Source organism: Camarhynchus parvulus, chromosome 21 (assembly GCF_901933205.1).
Source record: "Camarhynchus parvulus chromosome 21, STF_HiC, whole genome shotgun sequence".
In the NCBI taxonomy this organism is placed as follows: Eukaryota; Metazoa; Chordata; class Aves; order Passeriformes; family Thraupidae; genus Camarhynchus; species Camarhynchus parvulus.
In genome coordinates, this window is record NC_044591.1 from 2,103,566 (window position 1) to 2,125,880 (window position 22,315).

The 22,315-nt window shown below is 52.8% G+C and overlaps 1 protein-coding gene across 2 annotated transcripts in view; it reads right to left on the bottom strand.

Moving 5' to 3' along the window:
• EPHB2 (EPH receptor B2) overlaps window positions 1-22,315 on the bottom strand; it is a 129,286-nt gene that overhangs the window by 2,337 nt on the left and 104,634 nt on the right. The window contains exons 6-15 of one of the 2 annotated variants that reach the window (XM_030964023.1): window positions 21,584-21,708; window positions 14,502-14,664; window positions 13,810-13,918; window positions 13,610-13,677; window positions 11,438-11,560; window positions 10,506-10,753; window positions 9,650-9,865; window positions 6,885-7,034; window positions 1,943-2,136; window positions 995-1,150 (exon numbers count right to left, since the gene is read on the bottom strand). In XM_030964023.1, the coding sequence (XP_030819883.1) occupies window positions 995-1,150; window positions 1,943-2,136; window positions 6,885-7,034; window positions 9,650-9,865; window positions 10,506-10,753; window positions 11,438-11,560; window positions 13,610-13,677; window positions 13,810-13,918; window positions 14,502-14,664; window positions 21,584-21,708 (1,552 nt within the window). The remainder of the gene's footprint in view (window positions 1-994; window positions 1,151-1,942; window positions 2,137-6,884; window positions 7,035-9,649; window positions 9,866-10,505; window positions 10,754-11,437; window positions 11,561-13,609; window positions 13,678-13,809; window positions 13,919-14,501; window positions 14,665-21,583; window positions 21,709-22,315) is intronic. The other variant, XM_030964024.1, reaches the window with a different exon arrangement.

Genomic DNA, 22,315 nt, shown 5'->3' on the forward strand with positions numbered 1-22,315 from the left:
TAAGCACAAATCCAAAACCCTCCCTGGCTGCCAGGCTCAGAGACATTGCAGCCCTTACAGATGGCTCTAATGCTTGGCCCTTTCTGGGGGTTTCTAGGGATACCTGCAGCCAGCCACAAATCTTTCAGCAGAGGCATCAAAGTCTCAGCCAGCCGCAAGGGATTTCAAAACCCTCCAGAAGTGGGATTTCAGCTGCCTGATTTCTCTGAAGAACTTGCTATGGATCAGGTGCTGATTGTCACTTGTCAATTGTCACTGCAGGATATTTTTGTAGATGCAGGACATTTTTAGTGGATGCAGCACAAACTTGAAACCACCTCCCACAAGGGGATCTTATTGAGGTGTGTGAGGAGATGTGGCAGGGGCTGGAGCCAGGCTCTGCTCCATGTGGCAGAGCAACAGGAGGAGAGGCAATGGGAAGAAATGAATGCCCAGAAAGATCCACTAGAACATGAGGAAGAACTTCTTTACTGTGGGGGTGAAATAGACTTCCCAGAGAGGGTGTGAAATCTCTTTCCACAGATGTAATCCTGAGTGAGGAGCTCTAGAAGCTGAGCAGGAAGGTTGGACTGGATGATCTCCAGTGGTCCCTTTCAACTGTAACCACACTGTGATTCTACCTTTCTTAGGCAGAACTTTGCACCACGCTTGTCTCCATCAATACATCAGCCATCCAAGAGGAGTGCAGAGTTCAGAAGTGCTCTGGAGAATTGTCTGATGCCAGCCTGAAATCTCAGTTTGTCCCATGAAGGAGTCTGGACACCCTTGGCAGGGGTGTTCATTTTCAGAGTGGTAGTGGGGAGAGGGATTCTGCAGGTGCAGAGTGACAGACACATGGTCTGGAGACTGAATAGATTAGAAGTGGCTCCACGAAGCAACAATTCTATAAAAGTAAAACTACATCATATGAAAATAAAATCTAATTCAATACTAATTGTTGCAAAATTGCTGGGACTTTTCCTTGTGCTTTGGGACTCAAAGCCTGGGCACTTACTCTACAGTCATCTGAGATACTACATCAAAGGTGGTGAAACCAGCACTGGCAAAGCTCTCCTTGTACTGGCTCATCTTGATGGCATCCAGCCATTCATCCACAGTGTTGAAGCTGGTGTAATCCGGGATTGTGCGGTCAAGGAGGGGAAGGTTCATCCTGAAACACAGAAACGGGCAGTGACAGACCAAGAGCTGCAAGCACAACTGTTCCTGCACCCCCCAGCAGCTGAGGCACAGCATCAGCATCATTCACAGTGCAGACACTGCCCTGTAGTGTGGGATTCCACCCAGAAATCACTGTTCTGACAGGGAAGCCCCTCTGGATCAGTTCCTGCAGGAGAGGCAGGAGCCATCAGAGATGATGGGGTGCAACTTTAAATCCTGGCTACTCACGGGGAGAAAGCTCATTCCTGTATAGGGGCAGTGCTTCCCACAAGCTGCTGCAACCCACCCAGCCCAGGGAAACTCCACATTGCCTCAGGGGCTTTATCTACCCCCAGTGCAGTGGGACTGGAATTCCAGAACAATCCCACCACCACAGCATCCCTATGTACATGAAACCAAGGTGCTCCTCTATGTACAGAGTGCACTGTCCAAGTGCCTGTGCTCACCAGAGCTACCCAAGGAGAGGAACCTTGACATCTGTATCCCTGTTCTGTGGATGCCCCAAGCCTGGAAGTGTCCAAGGCCAGCTTGGATGGGGCTTGCAGCAACCTGGGATAGTGGAAGCTGAGCCTGCCCATGGCAGGGGTTGAATGAGATGATCTTAAGGTCGCTTCCACCCCAAACTGTGATTCTATGATCTTTTAATGCTCTCCCTATAAAGGATCAAACACAGGCAAGCTCTAAAGTAGCTCCTGAGAGGTGCAGGGATGGTGCCACCAGGACCCAGAGGACACCAGACCTGTTCAGAGGAGCCAAGGGTCAAGAGGAGGACAGAGACACATACCCAGAGGAGAGAGGTGCCATGGCTTTCAGGCTGTTCGGATTTCGGATCATTTTATCCAAGGTGTTGACAATTTGCCCAAATTTGGGCCTGTGGTTCCGATCCTTCTGCCAACAGTCAAGCATGAGCTGGTGAAGGGCATTTGGGCAGTCCATGGGTGGTGGCAGCCGATAGTCCTGCTCAATGGCATTTATCACCTGCAGGAAGAGACAGAGGCATCAGTACAGCTGTGATAAAACCTATTTAACTCATAATGTGCCTTTTCTTGGATCCTGAGGGTGACTGACATGACTGATCCTGCAGCCCGTACTCACTGCTGCCTTCCCATCTTGTCCCCACCTCACACTGGAACTTCCAGCCCTCAGCAAGGTGTGAGGTGTGCTGGGAGGTGCCACGAGCTTTGCTCAGCCATCCAGCCTGGGGGGCTGATTGTCAGGAGCAGTCTCCTGATCTGGGAAAAAAAGCACCCCTGTTGCCCTGACAGGATGTGTGATCCCACAGCTGCAGGCAGGGGAGTCAGAGATGGGATCATGCTTTCCTTGGACATAGCACAACAGCTTGCTGGGAAAACATCTCCATCCAAAGAAGGGGGGTGAGTTACAGACAGGGAGCCTGTCCCTGTGTTTTCCAGCCTCCAGTGGTGTTTTGTGCTCCTGACACAAACCAGCTCGTCCAGGTGACAGGGTTGTGCCAGGCGTGGGTGGCTCAGTCAGCAGAAACAGCTGGATCTTTCTGCAGGCCTGTGCAAGTGCAAAACAGCATGGGGAGGACTCAGACCCTAGTCAGCAGAGCCAGGCCCAGGAGAACTTGGTTGCAGTGTGCACAAAAGAGCTGCAGCACACCTTGCCAAAGCCACACTGCACCTCCAGTGCATCCAAAAAGGCTTTGGTCAATCCTTACTGCTTTGGTCATTCCTCACTCCACACGATCTGGGGAAATGTCTGGTCTTGCAATGTCCACAAGGGCTGGAGCAAGGACTGGAGGATCTTCTGGAATGGAACAAGGGCTGAAGAATCTTCTTCAAGGGGAACTCCACCTCCCTGCCACTCTGCACCTGCAGCCCTTAATCCTCTCCTGAGTGACAAACGAGGATGAAGCTGCTCCACTTCTTCCAGGAACATCTGTTCCTCTGACAGGGGCATGTACAGGCAGGATTCTCCTGCCTCCTTGGCCACACACAGCATGGGCACTGCAGGATGAGCAGAAGGAGCCTTGAACACCAGAGATGGGCTCGTGCATGGCAACAAAATCCAGAAGTAAGGACAAAAACCAGAGCTGAGGATACTGCAGAAATCAGGAGCAGATCTCAAGATGACAAAGTCTCCTTGGGAATGATGGACAAGGGAAGGAAGAGTGCCAGAACCTCCCTCAGGGATCCTGAGGAAGAACCTCCATGTCTCTGGCTATTCTCACCATGGGATCAAGGCTGCCATGGCTTTGTCCAGCCATGTCTTGCACAATTCCAAAGACAGAGATCTTCCTGGTGGGATTGCCTAGGGCTGTGCCCCCATCCTGGGGAAGTCTAGACATACTTGTGGTGGAGGACATATTGTTGAGTAGGGAGACTACACAGAGAAAATTAAGGATACTGGGAATGGGAATGGGAGAGAAGCAGGGAAGAGCTGGTGGCTGATGCATGCCAAACAATCCAGCCTGTGAGACGGGCATCTGGCAGGGCTTGAGATGGTCTGTGGCTCCAGGCACAGAATGGACTGGGAGGTGCTGCAGACACTGTTGTGTGTGGCCATGGTGCTGGGCAGGCTGACCTGAGACACGGGGCTGGCACTGCTGCTGCCAAAATTTGCCAGACGGAAGAGCCCTCCCCCAGTTCTGCTGCCCTGGTTGGACATGGGGGTGGCCCCATGGGGCCTGTGAAGGTCTGACCAGAGGTAACTCCTCTACAAATGACTGACAGGAGGGTGGAGCTGGGGAGTGCTGGTCTCTTCTTCCAGGTAACAACTAGCAGAACTAGAGTAAATGGCCTCAAGTTGTACCAGAGAAAGTCTGGACTGGACTGTAGGGAAAGCGTTGTCAAGCATTTGAACAGGCTGTGCAGGGAAATGGAGTCACCATCCCTGGAAGGCTTCAAAAGGTGTGTGGATGTGGCACTTGGGGACATGTTTAGGGTGAACACAGCTACATTGATGGTTGGACCCAATGATCTCAGAGCCTCTTCCAGCCTCAAGGATTTCATGGCTACTTTGTGCAGCTCAGGGAACCTCCCAAGGGGTGCTGAGCCCCAGCCCAGCTCCCTGGGTTCAGGTCTGCCCCGGCCAGTGCCAGGGGAGGCACAGGGTGGGCACCAGCTCCACACAAACACCAAGCACTCCTCTCTGTTCCCAGCGAGTCCTGCTGCCATCAGCCACATCCAGAGGCAGCCCCAGCTCTCTCCATGTCAGCCACATCCAGAGGCAGCCCCAGCTCTCTCCGTGTCCTTCCCAGCCACCGCCCCAGGCGCTCACACCCCAGGGTCAGGAGGGTAATCTGCCCTCAATATCCGCCACGCTCCTCCACAGCAGGACCAGCTGTACTTAAGTGGTGACAGCTTCTGGGCCACCGGGTCCTGCGGCACGGAAAGGGAGCAGGGGCTGGGGACAGCGACGCGCAGCGGGAGATGCCAGGGATGGCAGAGCTCTGCCATCCCCAGCACAGCGAGTGGTGGCACGGACAGGCACAGCTCTGCCATCCCCAGCACAGCGAGTGTGCCAGGCATAGGCACAGCTCTGCAATCGCGAGGGCAGTGAGCAGTGCCAGGCACAGGCACAGCTCTGCCATCCCCAGCACAGCGAGTAGTGCCAGGGACAGGCACAGCTCTGCCATCCCCGGGGCAGTGAGCAGTGCCAGGGACAGGCACAGCTCTGCCATCCCCAGCACAGCGAGTGGTGCCAGGGACAGGCACAGCTCTGCCATCCCGAGGGCAGTGAGCAGTGCCAGGGACAGGCACAGCTCTGCCATCCCCAGGGCAGTGAGCAGTGACAAGGACAGGCACAGCTCTGCCATGCCTGGCACAGTGAGCAGTGCCAGGGACAGGCACAGCTCTGCCATCCCCAGCACAGCGAGTGGTGCCAAGGACAGGCACAGCTCTGCCATCCCTGGGGCAGCAGGAGGTGCCAGGGACAGGCACAGCTCTGCCATCCCCAGCACAGCGAGTGGTGCCAGGGACAGGCACAGCTCTGCCATCCCCGGGGCAGTGAGCAGTGCCAGGGACAGGCACAGCTCTGCCATCCCCAGGGCAGTGAGCAGTGCTAGGGACAGGCACAGCTCTGCCATGCCTGGCACAGTGAGTGGTGCCAAGGACAGGCACAGCTCTGCCATCCCCAGGGCAGTGAGCAGTGCTAGGGACAGGCACAGCTCTGCCATGCCTGGCACAGCGAGTGGTGCCAAGGACAGGCACAGCTCTGCCATCCCCAGGGCAGTGAGCAGTGCCAGGGACAGGCACAGCTCTGCCATGCCTGGCACAGTGAGTGGTGCTGCCACAGCAGCGCAGCTGTGGCAGGAGAAACCTCCGAGGGAAGAGCTCCCAGAGAAGGACAAGGGACAGGGAAAGTACAGAACACCTGGTGCAGGACATGCTTGAAGCTGAGGTGACAACAATGGCTTAGCAGGAAGGGAATTGTCCTTGCTGAGAAAGGCAGACCCACGCCTCTGCCTCCAAGAACTGATGGAAACATTTTCCTGATGTAGCAGAGGCTGTGAACAAAGGTTCTAAGGCATCATCCCCCTGCTCCAGGCTTAGGAATTCATATTAATAAATTTCCCACCAAGCATTAGGGAGGAAATATCCCCACTCTGGAGAAACCTGATGTGGCGCAGATGGAGATCTATTGAGATGGAAAAGGTCTGATCTGCCATAGGGACAGGAGGAGGGACAGGAGTCATGGACAGGAGGGACAGGGAGCTTGGCTCTCTCCCTGTAAGGCAAGGCCTTAGGAGCCCACAGCATGGTGGAGATGAAGTGCATGTCTGAAGGCTTCCAAGGGACTCTCCTGCGCTGCTCTGAGACACACTGGAAGCCAGGCAGATACTGCAAGAGCCAGGACAAGCTTTCTGCATCCCCTAGGTGCACCCAGGACCTTGGTGTTACATCCTGAGTATTCATGATGTGAGAAAGGGTAGCTGTTCTGAGAGACAGAGTTAAAAGTGGCTTTTTGACACACACAGGTGTGCAGGTGCAGCATCCTCACAGCACTCACTGCCACTGGCCAGATGGGCTTTGAGCCCACGTACCACACCAAGAGGAGCAGGGAGAATGGACATGGCATTGCTGGGCTGAGGGCAGGGACTGCAGCCATCCTTGCAGGAAACATCCCCGGAGCAAGGAGTGCATGTAAGTGTTTGACCTGAATTAGAGCAGAGGAATGAAATATTTAAAATTGAGTATGTTATGAAGTATCTCATGGCTTTGGTTTCTAACTGTGTCTAAGTTAGTTGTGGTTCTTACAGACCACACTGCAAGCTTCCCATGGGAGATTTAATGACCATCTAGCAGATGCTCTTGACCATGGCAGGGGGCTGGAAGGAGATGATCTTCAAAGATCTCTTCCAACTCAAGCCATTGTGTGGCTTTGTAACAGATTTTCCTGGAGTGTCTGTGATCCCAGCAGATGAAGCTCTACTCCAGAGGCTCTCAGCTCAGGGACATCTCCTTTTTCATCCACCTGCTCCTTCCCTTCCTCAGTACCTGCCAACACCCCTGGGGTGCTCCCCTTAGCCCTGTGCAGTGGGTGCTGTGCCATCCTCAGTCTCTGCCACAGCAGCACCATGGGGCCAGAATAAATTCCAAAATTATTCCCATTACTGCTTCCAAAGGTGTTGACCTTGGATACATCTGCCACAACAGAGAAGGCTCTGGACATGCCACAGCCTGGGACAGGCTGTGTACACGCTTTGGCCTTGCAATGCTTCCCACGGCAGTGTTTCTGCCCCTGGTTTCCCAAGAACTCACATCCTGGTTGGTCATGTCCCAGTAGGGCCGCTCTCCATAGGACATCACCTCCCACATGACTATTCCATAGCTCCACACATCACTGGCTGAGGTGAACTTTCGGTACTGGATGGCCTCAGGTGCCGTCCATCGGATCGGGATCTTCCCACCCTGCAGGGCAAAAACGGGATGGTAACAGAGAGAGCAGGAGCAACTGAAAAATAGCAGTGTCCACAATATTTGCCTGTGAAAGTCAAGGAAAATCCCAGAAGGAAGGAAGCTCAGGCCTGTCTGTCCCTCAGGGTGGATGTGGATTGTCCAGCCATGCTGGGAGCCTTCAATGATGATGATGATGATTCTCCCCATCTGGAGACCTGTCCCACTGCTCTCCTGAGGAAGGAGCTTTTCCTGTTGCTCACCTTGAACCTCCCCAGCCATGTTTTTGTCTATGATCCCTTTATTGTATCATCTGGTCACACTGCAAAGAGTTTGGCTCTGTCTCTTCATTACTGCCCTGAAGGTCACTCAGAGGTGTCTCCTCAGTCTCCTTGTCACCATCTTAATCAAGGCCAGCTCCTTCCCCTGCCTCCTGCCCCTGCATGGCAAAATGCCCATGTGCTAAGAGGGTCTTTGGTAGAAAGTGAATGGCCAGGAATGTAAAAAAAACAAACTGATCTCTCTCTCTATCCTTTTGCTGTCACCTGGCTACCTGCAGAGCAGAATAAAGGGAATTAGAACACCTTCCTCTTCAGCCATCTACAGCTTCCACTCTTTGAAGTCAGCAAGAGACCATTTCTGGCCTGACTCCTGGTGTCCCAGTCTGCCTGTGGATCTACACCTGATTTAGCAGGTTCTGATCCTTCAGTATGGAATGGGGTGTAGGAAATGGGATAAGACTGGGTGGGCACTGGGGTCTCTGTCATCCAGCTCTGGAGCACTCAGGATTCTCCACTCCCACTGAAGAGTTAAGCACAGGAGTGGCACACACAAATGGGGACACAGGGATTGAAGGCTCTGCTTAAGCCCTTCCTGCCTCCTGATTTTCTACCAGGGGCTTTGGACTTCAGCCATTCACTCAAGGGACCTTCTGAAGGGAAAATCTTCCCCTGTGCTGAAAAAACAAGCAGAAGTGTCTGTGTTTTGTGGCTGTGAGGAGATTAAAAAACATTATATTTTGTCAATGAACAACTGCCATGTCTTATTAAGGATCTCTCAGGACTTCATAGGACTCAGCCCCAGTTCATGCCAGAATAATGAAAAAAGATAATGTTTCTTAATCTTTTCACAGCCATAAACCTCAGACAAAATATTGTTTTCCACAAAAGGGGAAGATGAAGCAATCCATACCAAACAGGATGTCCTCTCCATCAGGCAGACTCCTGGCAAGCAGTGGATTTTAAAAATGGCTAAAAAGAAGTCCTAAAGTAGAAATTTGACTTTGGAGGATTCTTGTGGGAACTCACTTCAGTGAGACCTCCCATCACTCCAAAGACTTTCCTAAGGTCCAGCATGAACCTCCCAGGCCAGAATTTGTGGCTTCTGCTCACCCATGGACACAAGGTCACTGGGAGAATGATGATAAAAACCATTTTACAGAGGAAGATACTTCTGATACAGTAGGTGCACATAATCTGTCATTATGGATAATAAATATCCTGCTACAATGCCCACAGTTTAAGGAGAATAAATTAGGGATGATGAATTTATTATTAGAGACAAAAGCTACAGGCATAAAACCAGGGATAGAGAACAGCAGTAAACACCATGTATTTAGTTAACAAAGGGAATTTAATTGGCTGTAAGGGATATATGAAAAATGAATGTTATTAGTGTTTGTAAAAACCATTGATGGCTGTGTGAGATGGATGAGTTGATGTCTGAAGCTACACGGATGAGAATAAACCCACACATTTTTAGGTGTTTGTTAGGTATTTAGCTACTGATAAAATTTACTAAGAGCTATGCCAGACATCACATTGCTGCCAGCTTCAAAAGACCCAGGAGAGGTGACTTCCTACAGGTCATGCCCCAGCTCTATGAGCACTGATTTCCAAGGATTTCTGACGTGGGCATTGATCCTGATGCACTGTGTGGAGAATTTCTGTGTGGTATTTATGAGAACTCCTGGCTGAGCTCTCACTGAGCAAAACCAAATAATCCTCTGGTCCTGGGGCACCTTCTGCAGCCTGACATGAGCCACAAGTTCTTGGTGGCACTTGCGTCTATGGCACCAAGGTGTTCCTGGGAAGTTGTTACATGAACATGAAGTCATTTTTAGGAGTTAATTTCTGTTTAAATTGGATACTCTCTGGAAGATCAGTATCTAGTATCTGGCACCCACCCACACTTCCTACACTTTCAGTCTATCCTTTTTGGGGCTGAGCCAGTGAGGTGACATGAGGAAGGACAGCAGGGCAGCATGACTGGACAGTGATGGTAAGAAACCCAGACTTGCTGTCCTGGTAACAAATCTGTCAGGGCAGGTCACATCTCAAAGGATCCCAGGTGAATCATACGGGGAGGTGCAGAGCAAATTCCCAACCAAGGGCTCTTCAGGAACATGTGTGTGTTTGCAGACATGTTTGGAGGAAGGCTCAACTATCCACAGGAATGACAGGACCTTGCAAAGGAAAATCTTCAGTTTATTTCATTGCTCTTTCTCATCTGGGACCTTTCCACTGCTGACACCCTGAAAAGGTGCTCCCTGCTGTCAAGGGGGGGTCCCTCCTTCCCTCTCCCACTCCTTCCTGCATCCCTGCCCCTCCCTGGCTGCAGAGCAGCATTACCAGAGCACTGGTGTAGGTGGGGTCGGAGGTGTCGTCCTCCAGGAAGCGGGAGAGGCCGAAGTCAGACACCTTGCACACCAGGTTGCTGTTGACCAGGATGTTGCGGGCAGCCAGGTCCCGGTGCACGTAGTTCATGTCTGCCAGGTACTTCATGCCCGCGGCGATGCCCCGCAGCATCCCCACCAGCTGGATCACCGTGAACTGCCCGTCGTTTTGCTGAGGGACACACGGACACGGGTCACAGGAGCAGATTCACAGCCCAGGCAAAAGCCAGGAGCCTCTTTCCACACCCATGGCAGGATATGCCACGAGTACATTCCCTCCCAGGGAGGGTGGGGAGTGCAGAGCTCACAGGGGTTGGGAGTCACCTCACACATCCCAAGGGCACCACTACAGCAGTTGCTGTCACCTCAAAATGCACCCACCCTGCACAGCAGGGCTCAGAAGGGACAATCTATTCCCATTGACCAGGTTACTTCCCTTCAACAGAGTCAATTACCCACTTCAAACCCAGAACTATAAATATTTAGACACAGCAGCTGGAGGTTGGGTCCTGCTGGGTTAAAGCTGTGTTAGAGTGTCCCTCCACGGGTGTCCATGGGTCAGTCTGGACGTGCACCTGTGGGCAGGCAGGCACAGCCTCTTGCTGGGATCAGTGGACAGACACATAAGAAATGACAGCCATGGTGCTGCCACCCCCAGCTCTGTTCCCAGAACACAGACCTCTGGACAATGCAGCAGCTGCCCCAGTGACAGGGAACGCCAGGCTGGGAGGGCCACTGGAAAGGGAACCTTCCCCCCAAATCCCCTCTGTGCTAGCACAGCCTCTAAAGCTGCACACTCCCAGATCTCATACCCGCAGGAAGGAGTCCAGTGAGCCATTCTCCATGAACTCAGTGATGATCATGACTGGAGAGCTCTTGGTGACCACCCCCTCCAAGTGGATGACGTTGGGGTGGTCGAACTGCCCCATGATGCTGGCCTCACTCAGGAAGTCCCGTCTCTGCTTCTCCGTGTAGCCAGACTTGAGGGTCTTGATGGCCACAAAGATCTCCCTTTTGCCTGGAAGCTTCAGATGCCCACTGCACACCTCACCAAACTCCCCTGTGAACACAAGTAGGGCCTATGAGCCTTCCCCACCTCTGCTGTGCCCCCCGAGGGACCCCTGGCCCCAGCTGTGTCTGCCCTGCCCGTTCCTGAGCTGAGCACCCACCCCCAGACCCTGAGCTAAGCACCCACCTCCTGTTCCTGAGCTGAGCACCCACCCCCTGTTCCTGAGCTGAGCACCCACCCTGTCCTGAGCTGAGCACCCATCCCCGCCCTGAGCGAGCACCCACCTGTTCCTGAGCTGAGCACCCACCCCCTGTTCCTGAGCTGAGCACCTATCTCCTGTTCCTGAGCTGAGCACCCCCCCTACACACCCACCCCCTGACCCTGAGCACCCACCCCCTGTTCCTGAGCTGAGCACCCACCCCCAGACCCTGAGCCAAGCACCCACCCCCTGTTCCTGAGCTGAGCACCCACCCCCCTGACCCGTGTTCCCTCCCTCTCCCTCCAGCTGCACTCATCCGTGAGGAGCACTGCCAGCCCGTGGGATCATATGCACATGGGAACTGATGGTCTTGATTCTCCTGCACTGGACTCCCCAGCTCCTTTAGTCCAGCCTGGGGCTAAGTAAGGTCTTTATGGCATCAGTTCTAGTGGCATCAGGCTAAACCCTCCCAAATCCTGGCACCGTGAAGGAGCCTGTGCTGCTGAGGGCCAGCCAGCCATTCCCAGGTCACCTACCTGCCCCAATCACCTGCTCGATTTTGACACAAGAGATATCGATTTCCTTTGCAAATTCCCTGACAGCCTCATTGGGATCTTCATAGGTGAAAGGATCAATATAAATCTTCATCCCTGGAGTCACTGCAGAAAGGTCAGGGAGAGAGTCAGAGAGATGGATGCAACTGGAATGGTTGGCATCAAGGAAAAGAGAAAACAGTTTGAGTGACGGTCTTCTACCTCAGCAAGGTGCGTAATCAAGGCATGAAGCAGAGAGAAACAGTTTGAGAAAGAACATGCAGAGCCAAGTTTCACAAGACTGCTAAAACTGATTTTCATGAACACTGGCCCACAGGTCATTGTTCAGACAGTAAGGAGCTACATCATGAGCCTGGACTACAAACTGCAGACTCCTCCACGGGTGATCTGTGACCCTTCCAGGAGCTGTGCAAGCAGGAGGGACAGTCCAGTCTGCCCTGTTCTCCTGACTGGCACCCCTGCCCAAGGCTGAGTTCCCTCTTGGGAGCCCCAAGAGAAGTAGTGGGACACACTAGGAAAATCACAAAAGACAGGTTCCTCTCGCTAGGCCCAGCAGGGGACACAGTGACACGTCATGGGAAAGGCAGCGGCCAAGGGACCTGGTGAGGCTGGACTGCTGCTGTCACATCCCAGCCACCTGCACTGTGGGACAGCCCTCACCTGTGCTTCTCCCCTTTGTGTACTCATTTTCTGGCCCCTGGCTCACTCCAAAATAGGCTATTTGGAGAGCAGAGCTCACGGCTCCCTAAATAAGGAGCCCCACAGAGAACCAGACTGACTCCCAGCTCCAGGATGGTTGTATTCAGGGGGTTCTGCAGGGCTCACAAGCTCCCTGGGCCTTGGCAATGTGCTGCAGTGTCTGCACAGCAATCAGTGCTGGGGACTGAGCAGGGACTGAGCCCTGGCCAGGTGTGTTGGGTGAGGAAGGGGCTAAAAGGCAGCCAGGCTCTATCAGCTCTGCTGCATCCCGTGGCACCAGGCCTGTTCCAAGTGGTGCAGGCACAGCGATTAAACCCATCCCAGCCTGGAGCTGTCACATCCCACACCAGGCCCCGGGAGAATGTGTGAATGTGTCTTTGCAGCCCAGGCTGACAAACAACTGAGAGCTGCATTTACATAATGTCTCCTGAAAAGTGTCATTTTTCCTGGTAAGTGATAGTGAGGCAGCCAGCACAGGCTGCTGGGGCACAGGGCTGCAGCTCTGCCTTTTGGGACAAGTTTCCCAGGTAAATGCAGGAGCAACAGTGAGTCCTGAGTGGAAACACTACTGGTGTTTTCCATGCTCTGAGCAAGGCCTGGATTTGTACAGGAATAAGGTATTAAAAGGGCAGAATTCCTGAAGCTGCAAGTAGAACACGAGGAAAATAACAACTGAGATTGGAACAAGGCAAGATTAGAGCAACAGGTCTCCAGTGAGGGGGGAGAAAGGAATTTCAGGAACATGAAGGCAGGGGTTAATCATAGAACCATGGAATGGTTCGGGTTGAAAGGAATCTTAAATGACTGCATCTCATTCCACCCCCTGCCATGGGCAGGGACACCTGCCACTATCCCAGGTTGCTCTAAGCCCTGTCCAACCTGGCCCTGGACACTTCCAGGGATGGGGGAAGAAGGATGCACTGGGGTGAGGCAGGGTGTGCAGTGAGGCTGAGCAGGAATGCTGGATGTGAGGGAGTGCCTTGCACAGGGATGTTGGAAGAGGGAGGCTACAAGAGAGGGCATGTTAGGTATTGTATTATATACCTATACATAGATATACCTCATATCTGCTCTCTGGCAAAGGTCTGTGGGCTCCTGCAGGGGGACAGCACCCTGCAGGACGGGGACAGGTCAGGGAAGGGGATGCCCAGGAGACGGACAAAGCTCAGGAGCTGGAGGAGCAAGACATGCTGTGGTGGCAGATGCTGCAGCACAGAAGACAGTGCTGCTTCAGGAGGTGCTGGTTGTCACAGAGGTCTGGAGGACACACTCAGGCACCTGACAGCGTGCAGGGCTGAGAGCAGGGCAGGGATCAGGGGCAGGGGGATCTGGAGCTGCCCTGCCCACACACACATGCCCACCCTGCCCGGAGCCCTCCCCAAGCCCCGAGTGAACAGGAGCACGAACCGAGCAGCGAGCGGCCCCCCAGGGCCGGGGGGGGCCCCCTGTACGTACTGTGGCCACTGGTGTAGTGCTGCAGCTTGTCCGTGTACTCCGAGTCAGCCCGCTCGAAGCCCCGTCTTCTGGAAGGGAAGGAAGACCTGAGCACAGCATGGGCCCCTCGGGGCTGGGGCTGTGCTGCGGGGACACCTCTGTCCCCTCCCTGCCATCCCCTGTCCCCAGTGCCCCGCCCTGGGTGTCTCAGCCTGCCCTACCTGTTGCACACGATGCCGATGACCACCACGGCGATGAGGAACACCAGCCCCGCCGCCGAGGAGCCGATGATGAGCGGCAGCTTCTCCTGCACGCTGGTCTGGTACTCGGCTGGCACAGGGGAAAAGGGAACAGGTTACTGCGGCACAGGATGTGCCGTCCCCCACAAGGTCATTGAGGTCAGAGGACAGCCCTGAGCACAGGCCATGTTTGATTCCTGGCATGGCTTTGGTCTTGGACACTCAGGACTCCCCTCTGGCTGGGGGATGTGTCCCAGAAGGAAGGGTGGATAGAGCTATTCCTTTTGAGAGGAAGGTCTAGTCCTGTGGATGCGTGCTGTGCCTTGTCCTTGGCCCCAGGGCCAAAAAAACGGGCTTGGTCTGTTTTATTCAGCAGCATAAATTTAGAAAAGTAAGACATGCCTCTGAGTTTGTCATCAGCAGCTGTGCAGGCAGAAAACATAAATTTTGCTTCCTCTACATCCATCTGAGCAGACACATCCCCACAAGAGAAAGGCTGGGCAGAAACTGGGGCCTTCCCTGCATGGAACAAGCACCCAGGCCTCTTTCTGGGTCATGAATGTGGTTTCTCAACACACCCTTGAAGGGACTGACACCAAGGGGACCAGCTGCTTGTCTATCTCCACCATCTCTCTAGACCCTGAGTCACCTTTACAGAGCAGCTGCAGACTCACCTTCAGTCATGGTTTGGAAATACATCTTCCCACTGTAGCGGCCGTAGCCCGCCACGGTGCGCGCCCGCACCTGGAACACGTAGATGGTGCCAGCCTTGAGGTTCTGCACTGCCACAGTGTTGGTGGGGCTCTTCACTGTGGTCGAGTTCAACTCACTCAGATCCTGCCAAGAAAAAACAAATCCATCATCAGAAAAACCAGTCCAGAATCAGGTGCTGTGCTTCTGGAAGGAGGAAGGGCAGGAGACCAAGGTGGAGAGACCACCAAGGTCTGAACAAAGAGGTCCTTCCTCCTGGCAGAGAGACGCAGACTCAGGGATGTGAGTATGGATATCCCTGGGCTATTCACTACTCTCAGGAAAGGCTCTAGAGAAGACAGTAGCTACAAAACTCACATTGCTTCTCTAAGCCTTGAGGTCAATGGAGATGGGAAGATGGGAACTTCTTCCCTCTTCTGTGCTTTTCTCTTAGCACTTTCCTCCTCCCCCTACCCCTCCTGCTGTGCCTTAGCCAGCCTCAGCACAGTCCATCTGCTCTTCCCCAACTCCCATCTCCCTTTGCCAGGAGGTAAAGCCCACCTGAACACTGGGTTTTGGACCTCAGGAGAAGTTCTCACTGCCACTGAACCTGCTTCTCCAGGGGCCACGGTCAAGTTTCCAAGGCTGGGGACCCCAAGAGCACATTTCAAAGTGATGATGAGACTATATCCAAACTTTTGTTCAGCCCCTTGTCTCCAGTTTTCTAGCTGAGGACTGGAGCAGTCACATAGTGGTGCAGGTGATGGTTCCATCGATGCCCTTAGGAATTGTGCCCTTCATCCAGAAGCACTGGTGGATGGGCAGGATTTCCTCATACAAGAGAACAGGTAGTCCCTGTCTCCCAGGGACATGGAGCCAACAGAGGACGATGACAGAGGGTTCTGAATATGGTCAGAGAAAGTGGCTGGGAGCCTGGCTGCCATGAAGTCCCAAAAGTCAGAGCAAAACAGCCATGCCAACAGCACAATGCTTCTGGAAAACAAAGAGTGCTTAGGAAAGCCCAGCTGTGAGCAAGCACCAAGAAAAGGAGGTGCAGGAACAGATTTTGGAATCCAGTGGCTGTAGTGACACTGAAGGTGCTCATCCATCCATGGCAGGTCAGGCTGCCCTGGCAGATCATCAGATGCAACAGAGGGGCAGCAGCTCAAAATCTGAGCTGGCAAGTTCCCAGTGAGACCCTGACTTCAAGTCACTGCACAGGACACCCCTGCACCCTCAGTGAGGAGAGGTCACCTTGTGAGACTCTGGCAGGGACTGGCAGAAAGTGAGACATGAGGTTTGGGGAACTCCTAAGTGTGTCTGAGGGTGTGACCAAGGGACTGACCTCTGTCCCAGCTCTGAAATGACACAGAGATGGAGATGGAGGCATGGAGACATTTCTGCTTTTCCCATGGGAACAAGAGGTCAGTGTGAAACTGCCAGAAAAGAGAAAGCACCTCTCACCAACTTCTGCAGTGGAGTGCTGATGGACAGAGGGTAATGAAGCGGCAGTCAGGCAGAAGGAAGATCCCACAGAATCACAGAATCATTAAGATCAGAAAAGTCCTTCAAAATCAAGTCCAACCTTTGACTGATGCCCACCTGACACCAGCCCAGAGCACTGAGTGCCATGTACAGTATTTCCTGAACACCTCTGGGGTGGGGGCTCCACAACCTCCTTGGGCAGCCCCTTCTAATGTCTGAGCACCCTTTCCATGAAGAAATTCTTTCTGCTGTCCAACCTGAACCTCCCCTGGCACAGCTTGAGACTATGTCCTCTTGTCCTGTTGCTTTTTCCCTGGAAGAAGAGACTGACACCCACCTGGCTGCACCTTCCTGTCAGGGATCTTGTGGTCACAGAATCATGGAACACTTTCAGTTGGAAAGGGACCTTAAAGCTCATCCAGTTCCACCCCCTGCCACAGGCAGGGACACCTTCCACTAGACAAAGTGTCCAGCCTGGCCTTGGACACTTCCAGGGATCCAGGGGCAGTCACAGCTTCTCTGGGCAGCCTGTGCCAGGGCCTCCCCACACCATCCAACCTGGCCATGAATGGAGTTAATTTCGTGTCAAGCTGTTGGCTGAGCAGTGCTCTGGTGTGCTTGGTGGTAAGAGAGGGGCCTGTCAGGAATGTGCTTCTTCAAGTGTGTGGCCAAACCCAAGGAGTGGAGATGCTGATGGTAAATCCCTCTGCAGGGAGTGCAGGGGAGCTCTGTGTTACATGTAGGGGCATGAAGGAATATGACAAGGGGGAATGCTTTAGACTGAAAGAGAGCAGGGCTACATGAGATACTGGGGAGAAATTTCTCTTTGTGATGAGGCTCTGGCACAGGGTGCCCAGAGCAGCTGTGGCTGCCCCTGGATTCCTGTCAGTGTCCAAGGCCAGGCTGGATGGGGTTTGGAGCAGCCTGGGCTATGGAAGGGGTCCCTGTCCATGGCAGGGGTGGAATGAGATGAGCTTTGAGTCCCTTCCAGCCCAACCATCCTATGATTCTGTGAAACACCTGGGAGATCTCCACTATTAACACTGTGCAGGAACACTTTTCCCTTCTAAAAACTACAATATCTGTTTTATGCATCTGGACTTGGTGCTGAAGGTTCCTGATTGTCACTGGGGTCTCTGGTAATTAGACTGATGACAGTGAAAAGCTCAAGTACAGATACACACATCCCAAGGAAAGATAAGCACACAGAAAACCCATGGCCTCGTTTGTCTGATCGGGCTCAGCACTCCCTTGGACCTTTCCCAGGCAGGCGAGGAGAGAAATAGGTCAGGAAATGTTTACAGTTTTAGAGCTCAAGGGCTTGGATGAACCCTCCCAGGCCCTTGGAGGGCACTAACAACACAGTTGTTTAAAAATCATTTGTCCAACTCTTTTGGACAACCTCATCCTTGCTCCTGGAGGACTTTAAATGGAATATAATGGCCAAGCCTACAAGGTGGTTGATAGCCTGGGAAATTGATGTCTGCCTGGCTGAGGAAGGTGTGCTTGTGATGTGCTCTCCTCTAAACCCAGACCACAAGGAAAAACCATTTACACCTCTCCACCCTCTCTTATCAAACCTGATCTTCCTCCTTGGCATCACCTCTCCAGAACCTGCACATTCACCTCAAACACTTCTCCCCTTTCACCTCTCTGGGCTCCTCCAGCCAAGTGCATCCCAGGTGATTTAAAGCCCAAGTCCAAGCAGAGGTTTGTGGTGTTTGGAGGTTTTTTCCCCTGCTGATTTGCTTTTGAGTTTGGAGATCCTAATTCAAAATAACACACTGGTTTGATTTTGAGTCCTCATCTGATTATCCCTGCCACGAGTCAAACTGAAGCTGAAACCAAAGTCTGATCAACAAAGAAAGAGTCTCTCGAAACATAGGTAGGCTGCGAGACACCCAAAGGATTTACAAAAATTGCTTCTAAAAAGTCGCATTTAAAAAAAAAAGAAAATTGAAAGTGCAAAAGCCAAGAAAAAAATGTCAACTGACTGAATTTGGCAGAGTTCCTGTGAGCCTGCACAGTGACATCTGCCATGGCCCTGGGGGCAAACACAGCAGGACACCAGGGCCAGGTGCCAAACCATCACACAGCTGCATTTTGGGATGCCCATGTACGAGAGCAGGGTCCTGCAGCCACACTGGGGCTGCAGCTGTGGCATCCACAGCACCTGGACTCTCATAGGGATCCACCACTTGTGGGGCAGCCCAAGAAGATTTGTGTCCCCAGCCAGGTGGGACAAGGATCCCATCAAGTGGGACAAAGAGAAATGGCCTCAAGTTGTGCCAAGGGAATTGCAAGCTAGATATAAGGAAACATTTCCTTCATTGAAAGGGTTTTCAGCCATTGGCACAGGCTGCCAGGGCAGTGGTGGAGTCCCCATGCCACAAAAATGAGATGCTGCACTTGGCAATGTAGCTTGGAGAAGGTTGGGCTGATCTTGGAGGGCTTTTCCAACTTTAATTATTCTCTGAGTGTTTGAATGCCTCTCCCAACCCATTCCTGGACAGTGCCCAGTCCCAGGGTGGCCCTGGGCAGGGACTGGGACTGCAGGTAGGCTATCCCAGGGCTCCCTGGCAGGGTTTCCTCTCCATGTCCTTGAATTCCCAGTTTTCTTGGGACAGAGACCCCTCCAAGGGTTTGGGCAGCACTGAGTGAAGGGGCAGCCCCATCTCAGGACAGATGAGAAACACCAGGCAGCAGCTTTGGCTCCAGGCTTGGGGATTCTGGTGTCCTACACTGCAGGACAGACCCTGAAGAGTCAGAAAATCACGATGGTTTGGGTTGGAAGGGACCTTACAGACCATCTTTCTCCAAGCCCCTGACATGGGCAGGGATGTCCCCTGAGTCAGCCTGGCAGCAGCACCTCCAGCATCTGTGGGCCAAGCCCTGGGGGCACCCTGTCCTGGGCTGCTGGGCTCTGGCCAGAAGTTCCTGGGCACCAGGAAAGCTCTGCTTCTACCTCCACTTCCACATCCACCTTCACAGGTCCTCTCCCCCACTCTTCATGCCCCAGCCAGCCCAAGCCCCTACTCCAGCACTGGCTGGAGACACCAAAGGGCTCCTTTGCCTCCTAAAGTCTTGCACTGCTGACTAAATTGGGCTGAATGTCTTCAAACAGTTACAAAATGGGTGACTTTGAGCAGCATCAAACCCAATCACTTTGCATAATGAGGAGGGCTAATTGCTCTTTGCTGTGTCTGACACTGCAGTGGGTCTCCAGTTCCCACACTCCAGGATGAGTTTGGCAACTTTGGATAAAAACTGCTACGCCCTTTCTAAATGAAGACAACACAGACATTTTAATAAGACAAACACTGGCAGGTACCTCTTGGAAGTGAAAAAACAACACATTAAAGCGAGGGCTACAGAGAGCAGCCACATCAGGCAGTGTTTGTGCAACAATCTGCACGGATTTGCTCCAACTCCACGTGAAAGAAACTCATAATGTTGCCTTTGTACAGGCATTTTTAATGGCATCTAAGAATAGCAGTGTTATAAATAATCTGTGAAAGGGAAACAAAAATACACCTTTGTTTTGGGTATTGTGAACAGTGCTTTTCTGACAATGCTAAAATAAATTCTTCTATTTTTTTAATCTAATGTCTGTATATAGAAGAGAATCCATTAAAAATGAAGAGTCAAGGTGCTTTTTATACACAATGTGTATGGTGCTATTCTTCATTTGAGCTGTTTGCATGAAAATAAAATATAATTTTCTACTGGGGGAAAAAAAAATTCCACCAGAAAGAACTTAACCAGTTCCAGAGATCTTTGCTGGGCATTCAGAAGCACATGGGACAGTTTGTAATGAAATATTTGGAAGGAAATCACCTCTGCACAGACTGGCAGTGGAGTGAGAACACACCTGGAATGCGTCACACACCACATCCAACTGCTGGATTGATGGGAAGCAGAAGAGGAGCACGGCAGGGCCAAAGCCCTGGCACAGGGTGCCCAGAGCAGCTGTGGCTGCCCCTGGATCCCTGGCAGTGTCCAAGACCAGGATGGATGGGGCCTGGAGCAGCCTGGGATAGTGGAAGGTGTCCCTGGCCATGGCAGGGGTGGCACTGGATGACCTTTAAGGTCCCTTCCAACCCAAACCATTCTGGGATGTTTCCATGGTTCTCTGAAACCAGGACAGGGAGAACCTCAGCCCAGCTCTGCCCTCTGTGCCAGGCTTAGTGCTCCATGAACAGCAGTGCCTGAGAGTGGGGCCACTTGTCCCCATCATCAGAGACATGCTGTGCCCTAACTCTGACAATGGGACAGGCAGATGTGGCTGCCTGCAAAGATTGGCCACCAGCAGTAGCACTGTTTTTTAGACAAAAATTCACTTTATTTACAGCCTCCCTCAGAAAACAGAGGAGAGGGAAGAAAGAAAGAGGGTGAGAGACTAAGAAAAAGTAAGAGGAGGAGAATGTACTCTCTGAGATCTTCTGCCTCTACATTGAGGGTCCCCAGGGAAAGGACCCCTCTTGCTTCCCAGATCTGTCTTGTTATCTACTCATCCATCCTGCCACGTATTCTGGGATAATTTCCAAGGGTCAAAATAAATGGCTGTGATTTATGCAATATAGGTCAGGACCTATTTAACAGCTTACAAAGGAGCCCCCCCTCCTCCCCATTCTCCCTCTGGCTCTTGGTGATGAGAAAATAGGTCACAGGCAGGCAGTGGGGGGGATTAATCATTTCTTCCGGCAACTGCTGGGAAAAATATTTTCAGTTCCATTTAATCATAAAGCTTTTTAATTAGTTAGTTTGCAATTTATAATGTATAGTTTATAAGCTCTTGTGGAGGGGGCAGATTCCTGGAAGGAGAAGTCTCCTGCTCCCCATCTCCCCTGTGCTGCACAGATGAAGTTCAGCCTGGCAGGGCCTGGCAGGTCCTGGGACCAACCTCCACATGGTCCTCAGGTCTCTGAGCAGCCACGGGTGGGATGGACACCCTGGCACAGTCCAGATGAAATTCCTCTGTCTGCCTGGACAGGGAGGTTATGGAAGGAGCAGGTTCCTCAGGGATGAAAGAGGCAGGGCTGCAGGACCCCTTCACGCTGACTCCATAGTGCAGCATGAACCCTCCATGGCAGCATGGGACACCTTCTCCCTGTACAACATCTGGGCTCAGGATGCTGAAGGAATGCCAAACTCACCTTTGGGGTAGATGCACCCATGGACAGCAGTCCAGAAAATCTCCAGGACTGGACACCCACTGAGTGTGTTCCAACCTCGGACTAGATGTTCCCTGTCATTCCCATTTCCTTCTGATGCCACAGTACACAAAAAGGAAAAAAATAGACCCCAGACCTTGGCTACCCTGCTCTCTCTGCAATGGGTCCACTTGCCACCAGTTCTGTGGAGGTGACAGGAGAAGCTCCTGAATGACCAGTGGATTTTCTACACTTGGGCCACTGGAACCATCACTGGACCCCAAGGATTGATGGCCACTGTCACCCACGTGACGAAATACAGTGAGAGAAGTCTCCTACTGAACAACCACTGTAATGCCCTTAAATAAGGTCTGCACCCCTCCTCTCCCCAAAAGCTGTGGGTGACCCCCGTGAAGGTCCCTCAGTACCTTCTCGTAGTACTGCAGCTCATAGTCCAGGATGACTCCATTGGGCTGGTCGGGCTGGGACCAGGACAGGGTGATGCTGTCCACGGTGCGGCTCACCTGGTGCATGATGGACACGGCAGAAGGGGCTGGAAGAGAGAGAGGGGGGACAGACAGTCAGACACCTGCACAGGTAGGACCCTCACCCTGGCAGGAGGTGGGCAGGAGGGTTATTGCTGTTTGGAGCTTTGGAATTCACCTCCTGCACTGGGAGAGCTGAGCAGAGGTCAGGAGATCCTGGATTTTGCTGTTTGTAGAGAGCGGTGAGGGGAGGAAAAATGGTTCTGCTGAATTGGTATGTAGAAAACATGTAGGACAGTGCCTCAAGCAGGAAAATGGCAAAACGAGTCCACATTGGAGCAGGCACAGCACTGTTCCACCACAAACAGCCCCACCAGCCCCATAGCATGCACTCCTCCCTGCCTGCCATGGGGAAATGGGTGGTTTTTACTTTTCCATTCGCACAGAGCAGCTTCCCAAGGCTCGGGCCGGCTGGGGCTGCACACTGCACATGCCAATCACAGGGAGGCGCATCCAGCGCTGAGCAGGCAGCACAAAGCTGACCTGACACGCTGACAATGGAGAGCAGCCCGGCCCGGCCCCGCTCCTCGCAGCGAGCACAAAGGGCCCTGCCGGCCGCACACACCCGGGCCGCCCCCACTGCCGGGACCCTCGGCCGGGAAAGCCGCCCCGGGA